Source organism: Apaloderma vittatum, unplaced genomic scaffold (genome assembly GCF_000703405.1).
Source record: "Apaloderma vittatum isolate BGI_N311 unplaced genomic scaffold, ASM70340v1 scaffold20426, whole genome shotgun sequence".
Lineage (NCBI taxonomy): Eukaryota > Metazoa > Chordata > Aves > Trogoniformes > Trogonidae > Apaloderma > Apaloderma vittatum.
In genome coordinates, this window is record NW_009720288.1 from 15,204 (window position 1) to 32,540 (window position 17,337).

Sequence of the window (17,337 nt, forward strand, 5' to 3'; positions counted from 1 at the left end):
ATTTACATTTCTTAGGTAAGGTTCCACCTCTGCCACAAATACCGCTCCTCACTGGCTCAAACCACCCACCTTGGATGGGAGAAACATTCAGAAAATCCTTCTGGAGCAATCAGTGCCTGTTAATTCTCAAGGAACAGAACTCACAAGCAAGGGATTTAGAAAGCATCGGTTGGGTTGCCGTTACCATGTTGCAGTGGTGGTGATGATGGCTAAAAAAGTGCAAGGCAGGCATGTAATTTGTAAAAGCTATTCTGTAGTGTACGGAATCCACCGTGTGCTATGCCAGGTACACAATAAATATTAATCTTTTGTTTTTAGGCATCAAGAGTACATGATTTTAATTATAGGTTATACCGAGTTGCATTCAGTTAGCTATTTGCTTGACACGGGACATTTTAAGCTGAAGAGCTGACCATGCAAGCACAACAGACTTAAGAAAAACCATTCCTGTTAAACCTCAGATGATATCTGGACAAAATCCTCTCAACACAGACGTAAAGTTTTTATGAGTGTGAGCAAAGAGCAGCAGAGACACAATTTGCTTAGGTTCAACCCAGAAGTTCCTGCGGTTTGACGCATGACATTGGCAGTGACAGTATGGTCAGCTTTCAATGCTTTAGGGTTTTGGAATTGTTTTGTGAAAGAGATCTTGCTTGTATCATTCATTCTCTCAGCAGGTTTTCATGTCCCATCATTCCTGTGATCCAGAGTTCGAGCGGGTGACCTCTGGGGAATGAGATCCTCTCCCAACCATCTCCTGTCCCCATTCCCTGTGGCTGGACTCCTGTAAGCCACGACCTTTTGTCTCAATGGGCAGGAAACAGGAAGCCACAGCAGCCAGCAGACAACAGCCACTGTAAACCACCAGCGTTAAATAGACTGAAGATTCCAACATCACCTGCACAAAAAAGGGCAGAAAATACAAAAGAGTACCCTCGGGCTTTAGGACAGAACAAAATACAAATACTAATGCAGTAGTAGGAAGTTTAATTACAGTATTTGAAAAAAAACCAAAACCCAAACCTTTAACACACACTGCTGCATGCGTTCTTTCCTCGGTGATTTACACACAGCTATTGAACACTAACAGTCTGGATTACACGGGGTGCTGCTGCCCTTACGTATGAGACAGGACTTCAGCACATCACAAGGTTTCTATCTAGCCCTTGGCAGAGCTACTGCTTTGGGCACAGTCTTCTGAGACCTGTCCCTGCAGAGCCCGGCTCCCCCAGCCTCCCTGCCTAGCTCTTTTCACATGCCCCCCAGGGCCTGAGATCTCAAGAGACTGGTGGCATTGCACCCTGGACAGGAAGCTTCCGCCTCTCGCAAATCCCATCTCCAGGTGGTGGCTTCCAAGGTGCGGCAGCCTGCTTCTTGCTGCTTTATCCCCCAGCATGTGTTGCTCTGGAGCAAGAGTTAAATCCAGAGACGAGCCTGAACTCTCCTCAAGGAACAGGCAATGACAACTCTCCTTCAACACAGCATGCACAGATTGCCCTCAGTTTGGCCCTTATAGCAGGACAACAGTTTCTGCATCACCTTCAGTCTCTAAGGAGAAGAGCTTTTTACCTGTGCAATGAACGGAGTTATGAGGGCTCCCACTCTGGCCATCCCGCTGCACGTTCCCAGGCCCAAAGCACGCGTGGCCGTTGGATAAACCTGTGAACAAAGCATCAGCCCATTAACCCAAGTGGGAAGTTCCTCAGTCTCCTAAAATCAATGGAAATTAATAAGTGGAGCTACAGCAAGATCTGCTAGGCAATGACAATGAGATCATCAACTCATGTCTGGGACAAGGTCCATTGGGAAGAGGTTGTAAAAATGACTTTCCCACCATGTTCTCACTCCCCTTAAATATTCTCATTACAAAAACAACCTCCTTACCTCAGGAGTGTAAACATAAGCAGCCTGAAATCCTCCTGAAATAAAAGCTCTTGCAATGAAGAGCAGCACAGTAAGAACATTTCTGTGAGAATAAAAAGGAGAGCAGTGTTTGGGATTGTTCTGTACAGTCTGTTTGTTTAACTTGGAGGCAAGTGCAATAAAAATGCTAAATTTGTTGGAATGATTTCTTTCGTTTTTTAATGAACCCTCTGTATTTTTCCCGGACCTTTAATATAACAATGATGCCAAACAATCCACATTCCCATAACCACATCAGTTTTCTAAGTGTATTCATTCTGACTGACAGCTGTGGCCTATTGAAACAAACAGTGAATGCCTAAGCTTATCTAAATAAAAAAATATTCCACATTCTGAATGGCACTAACAAAAAAAATGGCATGTATGAAAGACAGGAGCCTACATACGACCTGAGCATTTGCAACTTTGTGAGGTTTCTCATGACACAGTTTCTGTACTGTGAGGTTTTGTACAGTGTCCCAAAAGGTTGAAATTCATAGAGCTCTCCTCTGGCCATCAGGTCATTTCCTTGTTTGTCAGCCCCAAGGCACAGACGTTGTCACAGAGGCAGCTGTAAATTTGGTACCATTAAGATTCAAGGGGAGAGCTGCTGACCGAGTTGTTCTTTAGAAAAATCTGCATGAAGGACAGAAGTGGAACAACACAAAAATGGGAACCCGAGTTCTTTTGAAAGTCAAGCCCTGTGTTTCTGCAATGTCACGCTGGGTACGACTTCTAGGTGATGCCAGTCTGTGCCTACTGCTTCTCAAGGAATTGTGCCACGGCATTTGGACCACTGAGAGCCCAGGAGTGAAGCAGTCAGAGCAGCTGGACAGGAGGCAGAGACCGGGCCTGGCTGTGAAGCACTGCCCTGGCAACTATTATGCAGTCAGCCTGAGGAAATACAGGCAATGAATGGCAGAGAGTCGTACATGAACCAGCAACGGAGGCTCAGGACATCAGATCTGATTTAAAACTTGTCCAACGGTTACCTCCTACTCAGACATAAGCTCTTACTTTCCCTTTTGGATTCGTCTGTCCGCAAGATTATAGGGAAGGATTTCTCCTCTCCTGTTTCTCTTAGTCTCCTTCCAAACTCTGGTGAGAAAACCTAACACCATCCTTAATTCTTTCTCCCGTTGAGCATGACCATCTCATGGCTTTTCAGACCACCACTTCCAGTTCTCCTGCTATAATCAAGAGAGAACACGGATGAATCAGATATACAAGTTGTTTACCACGTTTGACTTACCTTCCAACACAGAGAAACAGCAGAAGACTGCAAAACGAGAAGACAAAAAAAGACAGGGCCATGGTTTTCTTGCGGCCTATCCGATCAATAATCCATAGTGTTACTAACACGCCTGTAGAAGGAGACAAGTTGAGTGTTGGGAACTGAGCAAAGGTGGAGGCTGCAGCCATATTTACCATATTTAAACCTGACATTTTGTTCTCTCTCTTTTTTTTAAATACAGTGCTGGCAGAGGTACCCAGCAGCGGCGTGGAATGGATTGAGGCAGACCAAAGAGCCCATTTCATTGCTTGTACAAGAGCCCACTCCAATCGCCCTGAGCCACTGGCTGTGAAGAACCGGTGCTTCTGCTGCCACTTACCAGGGAATTCTGACAGGGTTGTCCAGAGCAGATCAGTGTAGTCTTCCTCTGTCAGATACTCGCAGGTCAGGCTGCACTTTGCTTTAATTTCTTTCCTTCTGCTGGATACTGTGGAAGGAAAAAGAAAAAAACCCCACAAGATTTTATATTCAGGTATGTTCAACCTGGAAGACACAGCTGAAATGACACAGTTTATAATCTTATTTGTGGCAGGATGTCTTACCTGTGCAACCATCATTATCAGAATTATCATTCTGATATCATTCTGATATCATTCCAGGGCTCATAACAATGAGCAGAATTAGCATCAATAATTCAGTTTCTCCCTACATAAACTGAAGTACTAACACTTCACCCGTAATTTGAGAAGACCAAATAATACCATGGTTTTTTAAAACCAAATATTTTTAAAGGATGCATGCTCCTTTGTAGAGGCCCGCTGGAGCTGGACCTCTCAAATAGCTAATAAACTACTGTAGAAGCTTGGGATCTGTGTCTTTTCCCAATACTACCCATTTTCTTTCTGTAATTAGTGAAAATTGTCTGATAGTTGGAAAATTATAAGTGTTCTGGATACAATCAAGCCTCTCCTGGGGAATCAAAATTTTCAAGTCTCTTCTTGATGCAGTTGAAGCACTTTTTTTTTTTTTAGCTCAAAAATCTGCAATAAAAAGAGGGATGGTTTCTCATCATTATCTTTTTTCTCAGCAGGTCTTCATATTTTGAGAACCTAGGAGCTCCACAGCAGCAGAACTATCTCAGAACTAATTAGGCCTGTCAAATCTGGAAACTTAGATTTCTTTAATCGCTTTTTTCTCGAGAAGAACAGATACTTTTCTAACAGGCCCCCCTCAAAGATTGTCTTGCTGTTTTACACTTTGGGCTCAGAGACACTGCAGGACCTCTGCACATTGTGCAGGTGACAAGGAACAGTCTATGAAAAGTGTTTTAAATAAGCAGCCCTCTAAGTGGATGCCTTAGAATTCAGGCTGGCAGCCACAGTCCTTCCCAAAGTAACAGCAGAAGGTGATCTAATAAAAGATATTCCGCCACTTAACAGAGTATATTTAAAAAGACAAGATGCACTAGTACTCACTGCTGCAGACGTCTCCTGCTTGAAAGAACTCTGTAGTTAATAAAACTAACCCATAATATGAAAAAGCATTGGAAAACCTGCAAGAAAGAAAATGAGAGAGGAAGTCTCAGCTGGTCAAACCTACAGTAAACAACATGAATCAAAATTGAACCCACTGTGCGAGGACTTCCACTAAGTGCTACTCCAAAGCTATTTCCCATCAGCATTTAGAAAATGAAAGGGCAGTTAGATTGAGAATGCTAGCAATTGGGTGGTTTAATAAATTACAAATCAATATAGGCTGGAGGGTTTTTTTTGGAGGAGGAAGTTGCTGTATTTTAGTGACCCTGTAAAATGCCTCCATCAAAAAGCATTTAGAACCATGCTGGCAGTGAGCCCTTTATAATTCCTCTTACCATATAAACCAGAGTAACAACGTGGTCCATCTAAAATGGGGTGTAAAAAGGTCCCTCATTTTTCCTCGGTCTTCCTGTTGAAAAACAAGCAGAAGGCAGAGGGTCAGCCGGATCGCTGGTCCTGGACTGGAGGACGCTGAGTAGCAAGGGATGACACAACACTCGGTACTACGCGTTGCACCTCAGGGTGTTTGGTTCCAGCCTAGGGCTCTTCAGGTTGTAAGAGTCATGCTGGAGCTCCAAGAATTACTTCCCAATTTACTTGATTTCCTATCCAAGCAAAGAATTCCTCTGTCAAGAGGAATTATCTAGGAGCATAACGATATCAAAACCAGTTCACGAGCAGGGCATGCTACTCCTTCTCTGCAAGGAGGGCGAAGATCTGTCAGAATCAGGTGGGGCTGGAAAGAGGCAGAGGGACCTTTGCCAGTCCACAGGTGGCACAGGATTCATGTGGCCCACAGGCAGCTCCCCGGAAAGGAGAGCAACCCCTCAGGGCTTCTGATCCAGGGTAAGGTACTGAGGAACTACAAGCAGACCCCTTTTAAACAGTGTAGTTCTGAGAGAGAGAGAGGGAGAGAGCGGAGGGCTCAGCTTGTTAGCTTGTGATTGAGGAAGAGCATTTTCCCACCCCACCCTGCAAACCAACCAAAGCTTGGAGAGGGTTCCTGCACAGCCCATCAAAATTACTGCGACTCAACCAAGCGTTTGTGAAACGTGCAGGAGCTCAAATCCTCAACTGAGCCAGCCCTTAGGAAACCCAACCTCCAGCTCTGACTAGCGAGATGCTGGCACTATCAACAGGCTCCCGCCCAGCTTTACAATTTTGCTCTTGTTCAAATCCACAGGTCTCCCTCTGCTGTCCTTCCTTGCTGGCTAACTTTGTAACATTCCTTATAAAAATCTGCTGCCTGTTCTGTAAATACAGGGCTGCTTTATATGATGACAGTGATGCTGAAAAGTCGGCCATCTAAAGCTGAAATGAAAGAAAAAAATCCAGTGCAATATATACGCAGCACAGAAGCAACAGGCTGAATCACTCCACAAGTTAGGAATGAGTAGGAGCTTGCAGCTTTTCCACCCCAGAAAATCAGGATTAGATTAAAAATGAGGTGCAGCTAAAGAACCAAATTCCGTCTTGTGTCATGAGTTCAGATCTGGGAATTCTGATAGCCTCAAGGTTTGATTTTCTTTAACAATAGGGTCTTAGAGTGAGGTTAAATAATGTTCACGCCAATTTTAAAAGTCCTTTTCACTCTTAGGATTTTCATGTAAATAAAAATGAGTAACTCTTCATTCCTGTGGAAGAGGCATATATGATCATCTCTCATTTATTTTTATTACTGGTTGAGACACTAAAATGAAACTTAACGTTGATTATTTGCTCATAAAGATACATCTGAGTATGGCACATGTTCATTGTACCCCACATTATTAACGTGCCTGTTACCTGTACGTACCTGTCTGGAAATAATTAATTTTCCCAAAGGCATTGGAGCTCCATTTTCTGTTGCTATCCTCTTTAAAGTGGCAATTGCTTTCTCTTGATTTCCAGATAATACATCATACCTGGCACTTTCTGGCAGCCACTAAGAGAGCAAAGCAGATCAGACACGCCATGTCAAATAAACAGCAATAAACAAACTGGGGATTTTCTCTGTTGCCTTACAGCGGCAAATCTCAGCGAGTCCAGCAAACTACTCACATAAGAAAGGATTACAGAAGTAATCTTTAACAATCCAGAGAGATGTCTTTCTGCCAAACATCAAACTCCTAGGGTTTAAGAAATTGCAACACCCCACCCTCACCATCAAGTCAAAACTCCAGTCTAAAATCTTTCCTTTCTGCTACTTCGGTAACAAGATGCTCCAGGCATTCCAAAATTTGCATTTTTTAAGGCCCTTTTAAAAACTAGCACATTAGCACCTGTGTAACTCGTGATTTTTCTGAAAAACAATGTCAGTAACTAAAGAATAATAAAGTTGCTCAAGAACCTGACAAGGACATATACCTTTGAGAAGATGGACTAATTGGCAAATATATCACCTAACAGTGCACTGAAACTCAGGTTTAACTCATATATGTCTTCTTTCAGAATCTATCTCCACCATGCACATTTTACTCCTGATTTGGGTGGATTTTTTAAGTGGTCAGTAATTATAAAAGTTACGATTTCGACCAAATGATTTAAAAAGCTAAAGAGCAATCAGGAAAACAGCGACAGTTAATAAAATGCTGATTCCACCGAGCTTAGCTGAAACAAAGTCATTAAATTGGAGATGCTTCCAGACCTGATTTGGATTCACAAAATCCCAGCCCACCATTATCCTCCAGCAATTACAGTCACATAAACACAGCTCTCACTGGAATGTTTTTACTAGCACCCTGTTGCAACAACAGCATTTTTGTCATTATTTCAGACATTTCAAAGAAATCACCCGCAGAGAGCTCAAAAAACTGTCACGATTTTCTTCCATCAGGTTACAGAATCAGGTAGAGAGGCGGATCGCACGCGTCTGAAGGAATACCTACAAAGCACAGGACGGCGAAGAGCAAAAGTGGGAGGGCAGAAAGGATGAGAAGCCACCGCCAGCCAAGAGTGGGCATCACCAACACCGCTAGGAGGACTTCAAATACAGTCCCAATGGCCCAAAAGACCTGCCAAAGGAAAAAAAAGCCAGTCATAAATAAGAGTAGGAGCTCTCTTAAGGCATTCCTCTTTTCAATGTTTGAGATGTGCTCTCTAGGGACAGCTGGAGAGAGAAATGCCAGAGACATTTCAAATATGCACCGCTGCACGGAAAGAGAGGCCAGACATTTTAAGGGGATTTGTTTAAATGTCACAGAAGCTAAAATGTTCACTTCTGAAAACTCAGTGTCGGCTTTCTCTAGACGTTCCTGTTTAACTGAAGGTAGCTCCTCACGACGAATAGACTCGTCGCACGGTGTCTCTTAAGCAAAATGACCATTAATGTGCTTGTCTGTGAGTCTTATTCCCACCTACCACCACGAGATTTATGACATTTGTTTTCTTTACCAACACTAAGCTACAGCGTTTGGCCTAGAGATGAAAGAAGAAATCGATACTTTCTCAGCAAATAATGGAGCTGGCATCCTCTTGTATATCTCACCCATGCTGGATTTTTCTCGTTGAGCTTACAGATCCACTTAGCTCATTATTTAACGCGCAGAATATATTTCTAACCCAGGGCTGCTCAGAGGCAGCCAAACCGTGGCAGCACCAAAGTGACACAGAAAGGAGTAATTCATCTGCTGAGCTCTATTTACAACAGATTAATCAACCGAGTGTAGGACTAGCCAGCAGACAGATGAGATGACTGGTCTTGCACCCAAAAGCTGCTTCAGTTGGGCAAAGTCTTCCACGAGGATGCATCTGACCGATACAGACAAGCAATAGCCCTGTTCTCTGACCCTTCAACTATCCGTTAACAGGCTGCAAATTTTGCCTTGAAGTATTTACAGGGCAAAAATCTGCTCTCTGTGACTTTGGTAGCTTTGGATTGAAAACGTGGAGCTGAATTTAGCCCTGCATTTGCTGAACAGTCAGTTCTCCACTATCCATTACCAAGTTGTAGGTTAACTTCACCATGAAATTCGGTGACATCCAAAAGGCCCCCTCTCCTCCCCACACACCCATTGTGCTAGCAGCTGTGATTTACTGAACGCTGAATGCAAATTAATTTTGAAAAAGGCCGACTGAACAAAAGGAGCGGAGGTTACGTCAACGCTTGATGGTGCTTTCAGACCTAAGCTAGTACAAGCGCACGGGGGCAACCTCAGCTCCACGCTAACTTGGACAATCGCGATTTGACTGCAGATATGTGTGAGATTTCTAGACAGTAGGACTGAATGGATGGAAGCAACAGCTGAATTTGTCCCGCCAGGGACAGGTACGCACAGCTACACTGCTCACCTCTATTAATAAAATGCATTTTGCTCTGGCTTTCATTGGAAGGAATTCAGCGTATAAGGTTACCCTGTAAAGAGTGAACAGTGAGAAAAATGTCATGTTAGCACATTGAGAAAAATGCTGCGTTAGCACAACGGGAGAGGTTCAGACGTTTTGTTTGCCTTTTATTCAAATTGCCAAATCCATAGCAGTAACATAAAACACTTCCCAGCCCTCAGAGTCAGCGAGACTATAGACACTGGTTCAGTCTCCTCTTTTTTACATCAGAACCAAATCCCTTTGGTTCATCATTGCAAGGGAGGGCAGAATTTCCTCTATTCATGTGATTCGGTAACCCCAGTGTTGTTAGCTGAATGTAGCAGTTCTTCATGCATATGTTTTCCCGACCTTGCCCTGGGACGGGCATTAAGCCTGATATTTTCAGTCTGATCCACCAGCATTCAACACAAGGGCTTGCTGAGTAAAATATTTCTGGAGGGCTTTACAGCTGGCTCAGAGAATTTCACATCAGTCTGCTCTGCCAGGTTGCAATTCCACAAGAGGTGAATACTTTCAAGGTCTGATGCTGTTACTGGTGTGAAATAATTTGCATTCTTTTGTTGTGGGGATTCAAAAAAGAAATCATCTAACTCTGCAGAGCCTTTGTTTCATGACTGCGCCAAAGAGTAATGGTTTGGCTTCTCCGAGGATGAACACAAGAGCCAGCAGCCACTCAAGGCTCTCTCTTCTTCAGACTGTCTGGTAAGACTTGTTCTTTGCTCTGACTCTGTTTGCATTCCATTGACTCATCCAGTTTCTGCCTCTGAACTCTTTAGGCTTTCTTTGATGTTTGTGACAAAATTCCTACTAATCTGACAAATGGTGGGTTGATCTCTGAGTAGCTTCTCAGAACTCAGTTTATCGAAGTCCAAAGTCGCACCCAGTATTATATCAAAATGGGAATTGAGAGGAGAAGGAAGTAAAATCACTCAATGAAATGTAGAGCAGTCCCCTACATATCACAGCAGAAAAGAGAAACTGATTAACGCTGCACAGAACTGTTTTCTTAAGAGAATACTCCTTATCTTTGTATGTCTGAATGTTGGCACTGTGAATGGTCATACCCAATGTCAGAGAATATCTCACAGAAAATTCCTGGAAGGAGGCCACAGCTTCTCAGGTGCAGCTCCTACGTACGTACAGATGGAGGGATATCTGCTCCAGTCAGTTCGGTTATTATTGCTGGGTGCTTTCTGTGTAATAATACCTTTAATAAAAATCTCTCTCTCACACCCCTTACGGAATATACAATTATACGCATGTTATTCCATGGAAATTCAGCCGCTTATACCCAAAGTCACATAGTGCACCTAAGGATATTAGCAAGGAGCTACTTTTCCCGCTTCACACATTTTACTCCTCTGTCAAAGGAATCAGCATTATAGTTAGAACGAGAAACAGACTCAGTATCAGGGGAATCCACTTGAGTTCTGTGACCTGTCTCTCACTAAGTCACGTAGCCCCACTGCCAGACAGCACTAGCTCTGCTGTAGCTGTTCCTCTGGGGCTCTGTGGAATATCATCGATACGTATTTGCAGCATCAGACATCATTAACTCTGGTGTCTCCCCTTTGTTATTCTCCTGCCTCGTTCCAGTTGTGCTCTGTTGGAACCACGTGGCAAAAACCGCCTCACCGTTGGTCAGTACACAGCAGGCTAAGGACTTGCCTATTTCCGTACACGTTACACTCTTGTGCAGCTTCTAAAGGTGAGCAGGAGAGCAGCTCTGAATCTTTTATGCAGGAATGGCAATAGGAAAGACAGGATATTGACTTGCCTCGTGAAGAAGTCTGTGAGCCATCAATCAAAGTTAGACTCCGACTATGCCGAAATAGCACATCCATGGGGCAAAATATCAATTATTAATATGGATAAAAGATGACACAAAGAGAGGATGGCTATACTTTTCCCTTCACATTTATAATTAAAAGACCAGAGCAGAGTTATTTATTCTGAGCGGAAAATTTAGAAATCTCTGTCTTCAATGAATGGAATGACACAGTAACAGAGAAATATCCTGATGCGACCTCCTTATTAGAAAGGTGTCTGAGCCATCAAGGTATCTTCAGTGCTCAGGTTTGGGCTGTGTGGTTTTGGAATTGCAGCTCAGGTTCAGGCTTTGACTGAACAATAATCTGACATCTTATACTGGGGGAGTCAGGGCTCAGCACTACCCCTAAATGCTAGTGTTCAGGTCATGACCCATCTTGCCACAAGATCACGTCACCCCTTAGAGTCTCTGCCAACACAATCAAGCAACACAGATTTTAGTCACAGCTACAAAATGCTATCTGTTGTGTTTTACCCACTTCTAAGTGAGCTCTTGGGTCTCTCATTTTCACCATGGTTTACCTGAGGGAATGAGAGAAGCTTAAAAAGATTTAAGGCATGTAACATACTACATTTAGGAACCTTGGTGCTTGTTCATGCAGAAATCACTGTACACTTGATTCACCTCAGCGATCTATCAGGCATCCTCAAAACCTTCTCAGAGTTTCATATATTAGCTTCAAAATACTTAGGAAAAAAAATGGGTTTGGGACAACCGAAGAGAGGCATGTCTTCAATTTGACATAAGCATTCAAAAATAAATAGAAAAGAGAAAGTTTGGACTTGTGAATATTTACTTACGACTGAGGCACTCCTCCAATCCCAAAGCCCACCAGGCCCCTCAGCACTAAGATCCAGCTATACACTGGTGCAAAACCACTGAGGATCCCGTAATAGAGCGTCCACAACACGCTGATCTTTAGGCCCTGTATTTAACAAATAAGCACGAGGAAAAGAAAGTCTGTGCTGTAGCACAAATTAACAAAATGCAAAGCAGAGCTTCAAACTCCTTTTATTTTATGGGAGGTCAAGTCTGGCTCTACTCCATACATGTATGCTATGACGTTTGTGAGCATCATGCATTGAAAATATTCACGCTGTAGAAATATCAGAATATTTTCTAGTAGAAGCTGGAGACTTACTGTTTTTCTCCCGTACTGGTCTGATATATTTCCCCATAGGGTGGAGCTGGACATCATTCCCACAAACACCACCTGTGAAGCACCAGAAAAAAACGTTCTGCTTAACAAGACCAGTGAAACTTCCTATGTGACAGCAAAGAGAACACAGCCAGAAAATTTCAGCTCTAACAACAGATCAAAACGGCCAGGTGTGCTGAGCCTTTGCAGTAGAGACTATTAAAGGTAATTATTCATGTAGTGGGATTTTTCAAAAGTCACTGACTTCACTGCCAATGATTTGAAAGGGAATTTGCTGTTGCCCTGTTTTTCAGTAGCTGCCTTGCTTTTGTTGAGGTCAGAAATCCAAACACAACATACGTAAACTGAATCTCTGACAAATCAGTCTGATGCTACAACGCGCATTCTGGTATTACACACGTCGTGAGTCCAGCACTGGAAGATGCTGAGTTCTCCAGTTCCAGTGAACATATTCACCAATAAAAGCTGATCAGTGTTGCCTGGGGTCAAAAAGATAGAGCTGTTCTACGATGTCTGTGCTCTTTTCAGCCAGTTCACCTCCAGTCTCCTATTGCCATCCTCGGCAGTTTGTCTCAGATTTGAACGGAGATAAAATTAGACCTTAAAACTTTAGAAAAACCTGAAAACAGACTGAGTTGCCCAAGAAAATACATTGTGCCCTTTTCAGAGGTGACACCAAAAAGTAGAGTTTATTCCGTAGATGGAGAGAGAAATTAAATCCTACTCTGTGAAGGCAATAGCAAAACTCAAGCACATTTTCCCCACCAGCACATTAAAACCACAGGAATTTTATCTGAGAAAGAAGCACATGCTGAAGCAACAAGTGGAGGGTAAGAAGCAGTTTTGTTTGTCAAAGCTTTTGTCTCATGTCCACTGATGCCTTCTCCTTTGCTCACCAGGAATAAACTCCTGCTGAGCTGAAAGAAGGAATAAGACCCTCCTTCAGTGCATGCCACGTAACAGTGGCATATGACCAGAGAAGGGCCCCCACACCGGTTTTCTCAGGCCTGAAGGCACTGCATGTTTCCAGCATCATACACCACACTGTGAGGTGCTGTGACAAGAGCTCTGCTTGCGAAGATCACTGGACGACCTGCCTCGAAAAGTGATTGCTTGCTCTCTCTCACAGCTCCCAGTCTGCCTACTTGCAAGCGAGTTTAAATGTGGTGAGAAAGATTTTCAAGAAAGATAGTAAAAAGTTACAACCCTTTTTTTTTTTTTTCAATTAATCAAATGGTTTGGATTTTAGGATGAGTCTGAGTCAATTCATATATTTTCCTGGAAATTACACAAAACTTTGAACCTGCAACTTCCAGACTTCCTCAGTTCTCACCGAGTTTCATTTCCTTGAGCTCAGGCTTTAAAAAAAAAGATTCCCATGTTATTCTGAGCCAAAGGCAATCTGCAAAGGCCATGAATAGGTTTAACTCTGGGATATAAAGCATAATGTCTGAATAACAACGAGTGGAAAAACCTTACAGAATACAGGAGCTGTCAGTTATTTTTCCTACCGATGTGAGCAATGCAACCTGCCAGCTTGGTAATCGCCACTCACAATGAAGCTGAGGAGCTAGGATACTTAAAATCATCATTTCCATAGCATCTGCCATCTAGAAGGGTAAAAAAGAAACAAAAATAAGTAACTGCCTGAAAATTAGAATGACGCAGCAGTCAGCCATACACTTTGTGGAAAATAACCTTGTTTCTGCTTCTGTGCCATTCCTAAGTGAAACAAAACATTTCTGTTTGCAAGGTACGGCAGGTGTGCACAGTGTAGAGGGAAAAAAAAAAGCAACAGATGAACTTTTAAAACCAATTTCTGACACCAGCAGTGAGGATTCAAGGAGCTGAAAGTTATTGGTGGGCGATTTTGAGGAGGTTCATCTGGTCAGCCAGACTCATCCACTTCCATACTGCATGTTCCAGGGATGAGCTGCCACCTCCTTTAGACACAGTCACAACCACTTATAACATTATAATGTACTCTCTTTCTCCCTTATTTGTACCAAATATATTGACAGATCACCTATAGACCAAATGCCTCTACTGACTTAGGATCTAAACCATGGCAGGTAGACAATTGCTAGTAAATACAAGTTTCAGATATTGTTGCCCTAAAATACACTTAATATTAAAATGCCAATTTATAAGAACTTCAGAGGCAGAGAAATCAATCGGTTATCCATTACCCCCACATAACAAGTTTGAGGCCAGCTGTCACTTTCGTATTTCAAGTAAAATAACTTCTTTATTGTACAATTATCTGCTTGGAGACTTTTTGTCAACAGACAATGGCCACACTATTTGAAACCACTGAGATTCTCTCAGCAATGATCATGCAATTGACCTTGATAACAATTACTTGCCCATGCTAATCCAGTAATAATAGACAGCTTCCACTGGAATTTTCCAAATCCAATGGCTTCCACCGCATCTTCCACCATGAAAGTATCTAGAAAGAAAAACAATTCTAGTGCAGAAGTGTATTCCTTTCCTAGCAAGAGCCCTCCCTTGGGACAGCATTTTCTGTGGATTTTAGGATGCCTTATGCTAAGACAACCCCAACACTTCTCCCATCTTCTAGATTGGTGTTGCCTTCAGGGCAGCCAGCACGTCTCTGCCAGGCAGAAAGCAGAGGCAGAGCTGTACGCTCATTCTGTGCCTCTCGTCCCCAAGGCACGGAGGAGATAGGAACACTGCAACGATCAGTTCAAAAGGAAGCTAAATCAAACCTCCTGTGTGAAACACGGTGGTGACAACGGGATACACAGCCCCTTGAAAGGGTCTGTCATGGTAATATAAACCCAAACACATTAAGCATTCCTCTGAGAACAAGGTAACTAAATTGTGGTTTTCAGGTGTAACATATTTGCCCGTGTTACTGTTTCCTTCTTCTATGTGGGGATCTTTAACTTCTGTAACCCGATATATTCAGCCTGGCTGCAGTATGCCTGAAAGGAGACGGCCACACCTTCCTCCTCACAGGAAAGCTAGAAACCTACTCACCATCGGTCGGGTTGGCAAACTCTTTGGGCACTGCAGCTCCATCCTCTAGCTCGATAGGCTCTAGCTCTGTCCGAACACCCTCAATCTGAATTTCGTGTTCTCCTGAAATAACATCCTCATCCGACCTCGCGCTTTCCCCGGTGCGCCGAAACTTGACCACTCTAAGAACACAGAAATGAGACTGAATGCTGTGGTGGGTCTGGTCTCTTCCAGGTCGAAGTTGTGTTTGGTTAGTCCTGAAGCCCTGTTTCATCAAAGAGCAGCCAGGTTTCCCCCACCCTCCTGCCTCCCTTTCACATTCACAGGGAATGCCACGACTTCTACTTGTCTAGGTACGCTATCCTGTCAGTGGCTACTGGCTTTGGAAAAAAAACAAACCACAGTACTTGCTACGTGATATACTCACTGTTTTCATACAAAGTGGATGTTGTCATACTAACTATAAAGTTATAAAAACAAATACGTTATAAAAATATGACAAATGATACATTTCTAATGATAACCACCTAGAGTTTCACTGCGAATTAGACATAACTGTGTCAGTGAATTTCAGGTGCTTTGTCCTTCTAGGAAGAACCAAAATTCAGTTTTCCATGTTGCTTTCATAAGAATGATTTTTGTCTTAGAAGAAGGAAAACTCCTGAAATCTGCTCCATTTTTAAACATTTCTCAGCAAAGTGTAATTCATAAGACAATTCAGTGAACTGACTGATTTTTTTTCCACAATGATGACTCTGTGACTTTCATCACTTTCTATGATCATTCTTGCCTTAAACTGAAACATTTGATATTATGTAATATCATGTAATTAATTGAATATTTGTGTTTTAAGATGCTATTTGATTTCCAATACTCGGTTTGCCTGTGTGTTTCACGAATCCCTCAGGTAATGAGGTGGGACAGAATAAGAAAGGGAATCAAAGGATACTTCTTTTTTCACCAAGTTCAAGTCAAGGCTGAGGAGCGCACCTGCCAGCCCTGGTGTACAAGATGATGGTCATCACACGAGGGTCACGCTCGCAGCTGCCTGGATTTTATATCAGTTCTGGCACTACCGGAGAGAGAATCATCTGATCTCTGTGGCAAGGCCACGGAGAGAAAATGGGAAAACAGAACTTTGCTAAACTGACACAACTTGCCTGGGTTTGGTTAGAGTGATTTTGTGCCTACGCAGGAGGCTCGTTTTCCATTAGTTAAGTTCCCTGTGAGCAGAAGATTTCTGAACAGATCTACCATATTTAATATGACAGATTCTTCAAGCTTCCTTCACTTTACCTGCAATATCAGGGTAACTTTTTCACCCTGGCAACTGACAATTTCTTGGATTTCAGTGTAAAAGTTTTTTGGAAATTGATTAAATTAGTCTTGTTACCACTTCTTCTGACTTCCAATATCTGAACATTTTAACTCTACAATAAAGATTAGCAGGGAGCCTCTTGAAATGCAGTTTAATCTTTTGGTTTAAGGGTCAGCAAAACTCAACTATAGGCATCCTTGCCAACTGCAGTGGCAGCACATCGTCACACGTGCATGACTTTCCAAAGGTGATCTGAAAGACGTCTTGTATTTGGCAAGACCTCAACTCTCGTTTTCTCTTGCAAGTGCTGATGACGAAACCAATATTTAATTTACAGGCAGCCTACAAAACTCTTGTACGTGGATTTTGGTCCAATGGTGGACAAGAGCATGGGGAGACGAACATCTCCATCACCTATGGGGTTTGTTACAGAGAGAGAAGTCCTGGCCACGACCAGCCATTCAGTCCAGCGTAGGATTTCGCTGTGGTTTGAACATAAAGCAGAGTAATACAAACATTTTTTTTATTTTTTTCCTCACAGTCCTGGCACGTATGTTATTTCCCTGACCACATGCCATCTGGGGAACTGCACATTTTACTGGTGTTCCGGCAGTAACCTGGAGAGACAGAGAAGTACAGAGATCATTTTGGGAGGTTTTCACTCATCTTTAGGACAGCTGATCTGCAGGCTGTTGAGACGCTTGGGGTGATTTTTTCAGATAAACTGGGCATTCCAAGATCTCTACGGGGTGCATATTCCTTGTGCTGCTTTAGTAATGCTCTCATCTGCAGCAGAAAACTGAGAGCTTTTCTCTGGCCTTAATGTCTTGGCAGACAAACAACAGAGTTAGAGATTTTGTTTTCTAAGATAACATTTGAAGATCTTAAACATAAGAACACAAAACAAAACCCCAGGCCTCTTTGAAATGAGCAAAAGTCCTACAGTACAACTGCAGTGAAACTAATGTTTCTCTCACATTCTGATGTGGGGTATGCAGAGAATCCTTCAGTCAATTATCAGAAAAAAACCAAACAATGAAACTTATCTGAAATCAGGTTCATATTTAG

General features: G+C 42.8%; 1 protein-coding gene across 1 annotated transcript; it reads right to left on the bottom strand.

Moving 5' to 3' along the window:
• Positions 1-126: 126 nt before the first annotated feature.
• On the bottom strand, positions 127-15,133 carry SVOP (SV2 related protein homolog (rat); the record flags this gene model as incomplete). Its single annotated transcript, XM_009870976.1, has 15 exons — positions 127-898; positions 1,570-1,659; positions 1,885-1,966; positions 3,155-3,266; positions 3,516-3,623; positions 4,612-4,688; positions 5,007-5,080; positions 6,467-6,595; positions 7,539-7,664; positions 8,941-9,004; positions 11,608-11,732; positions 11,949-12,020; positions 13,478-13,576; positions 14,333-14,418; positions 14,973-15,133. Coding segments are annotated over 15 exons (1,612 nt in total), but the record flags the coding sequence as incomplete, so codon positions are not given.
• Positions 15,134-17,337: the final 2,204 nt, after the last annotated feature.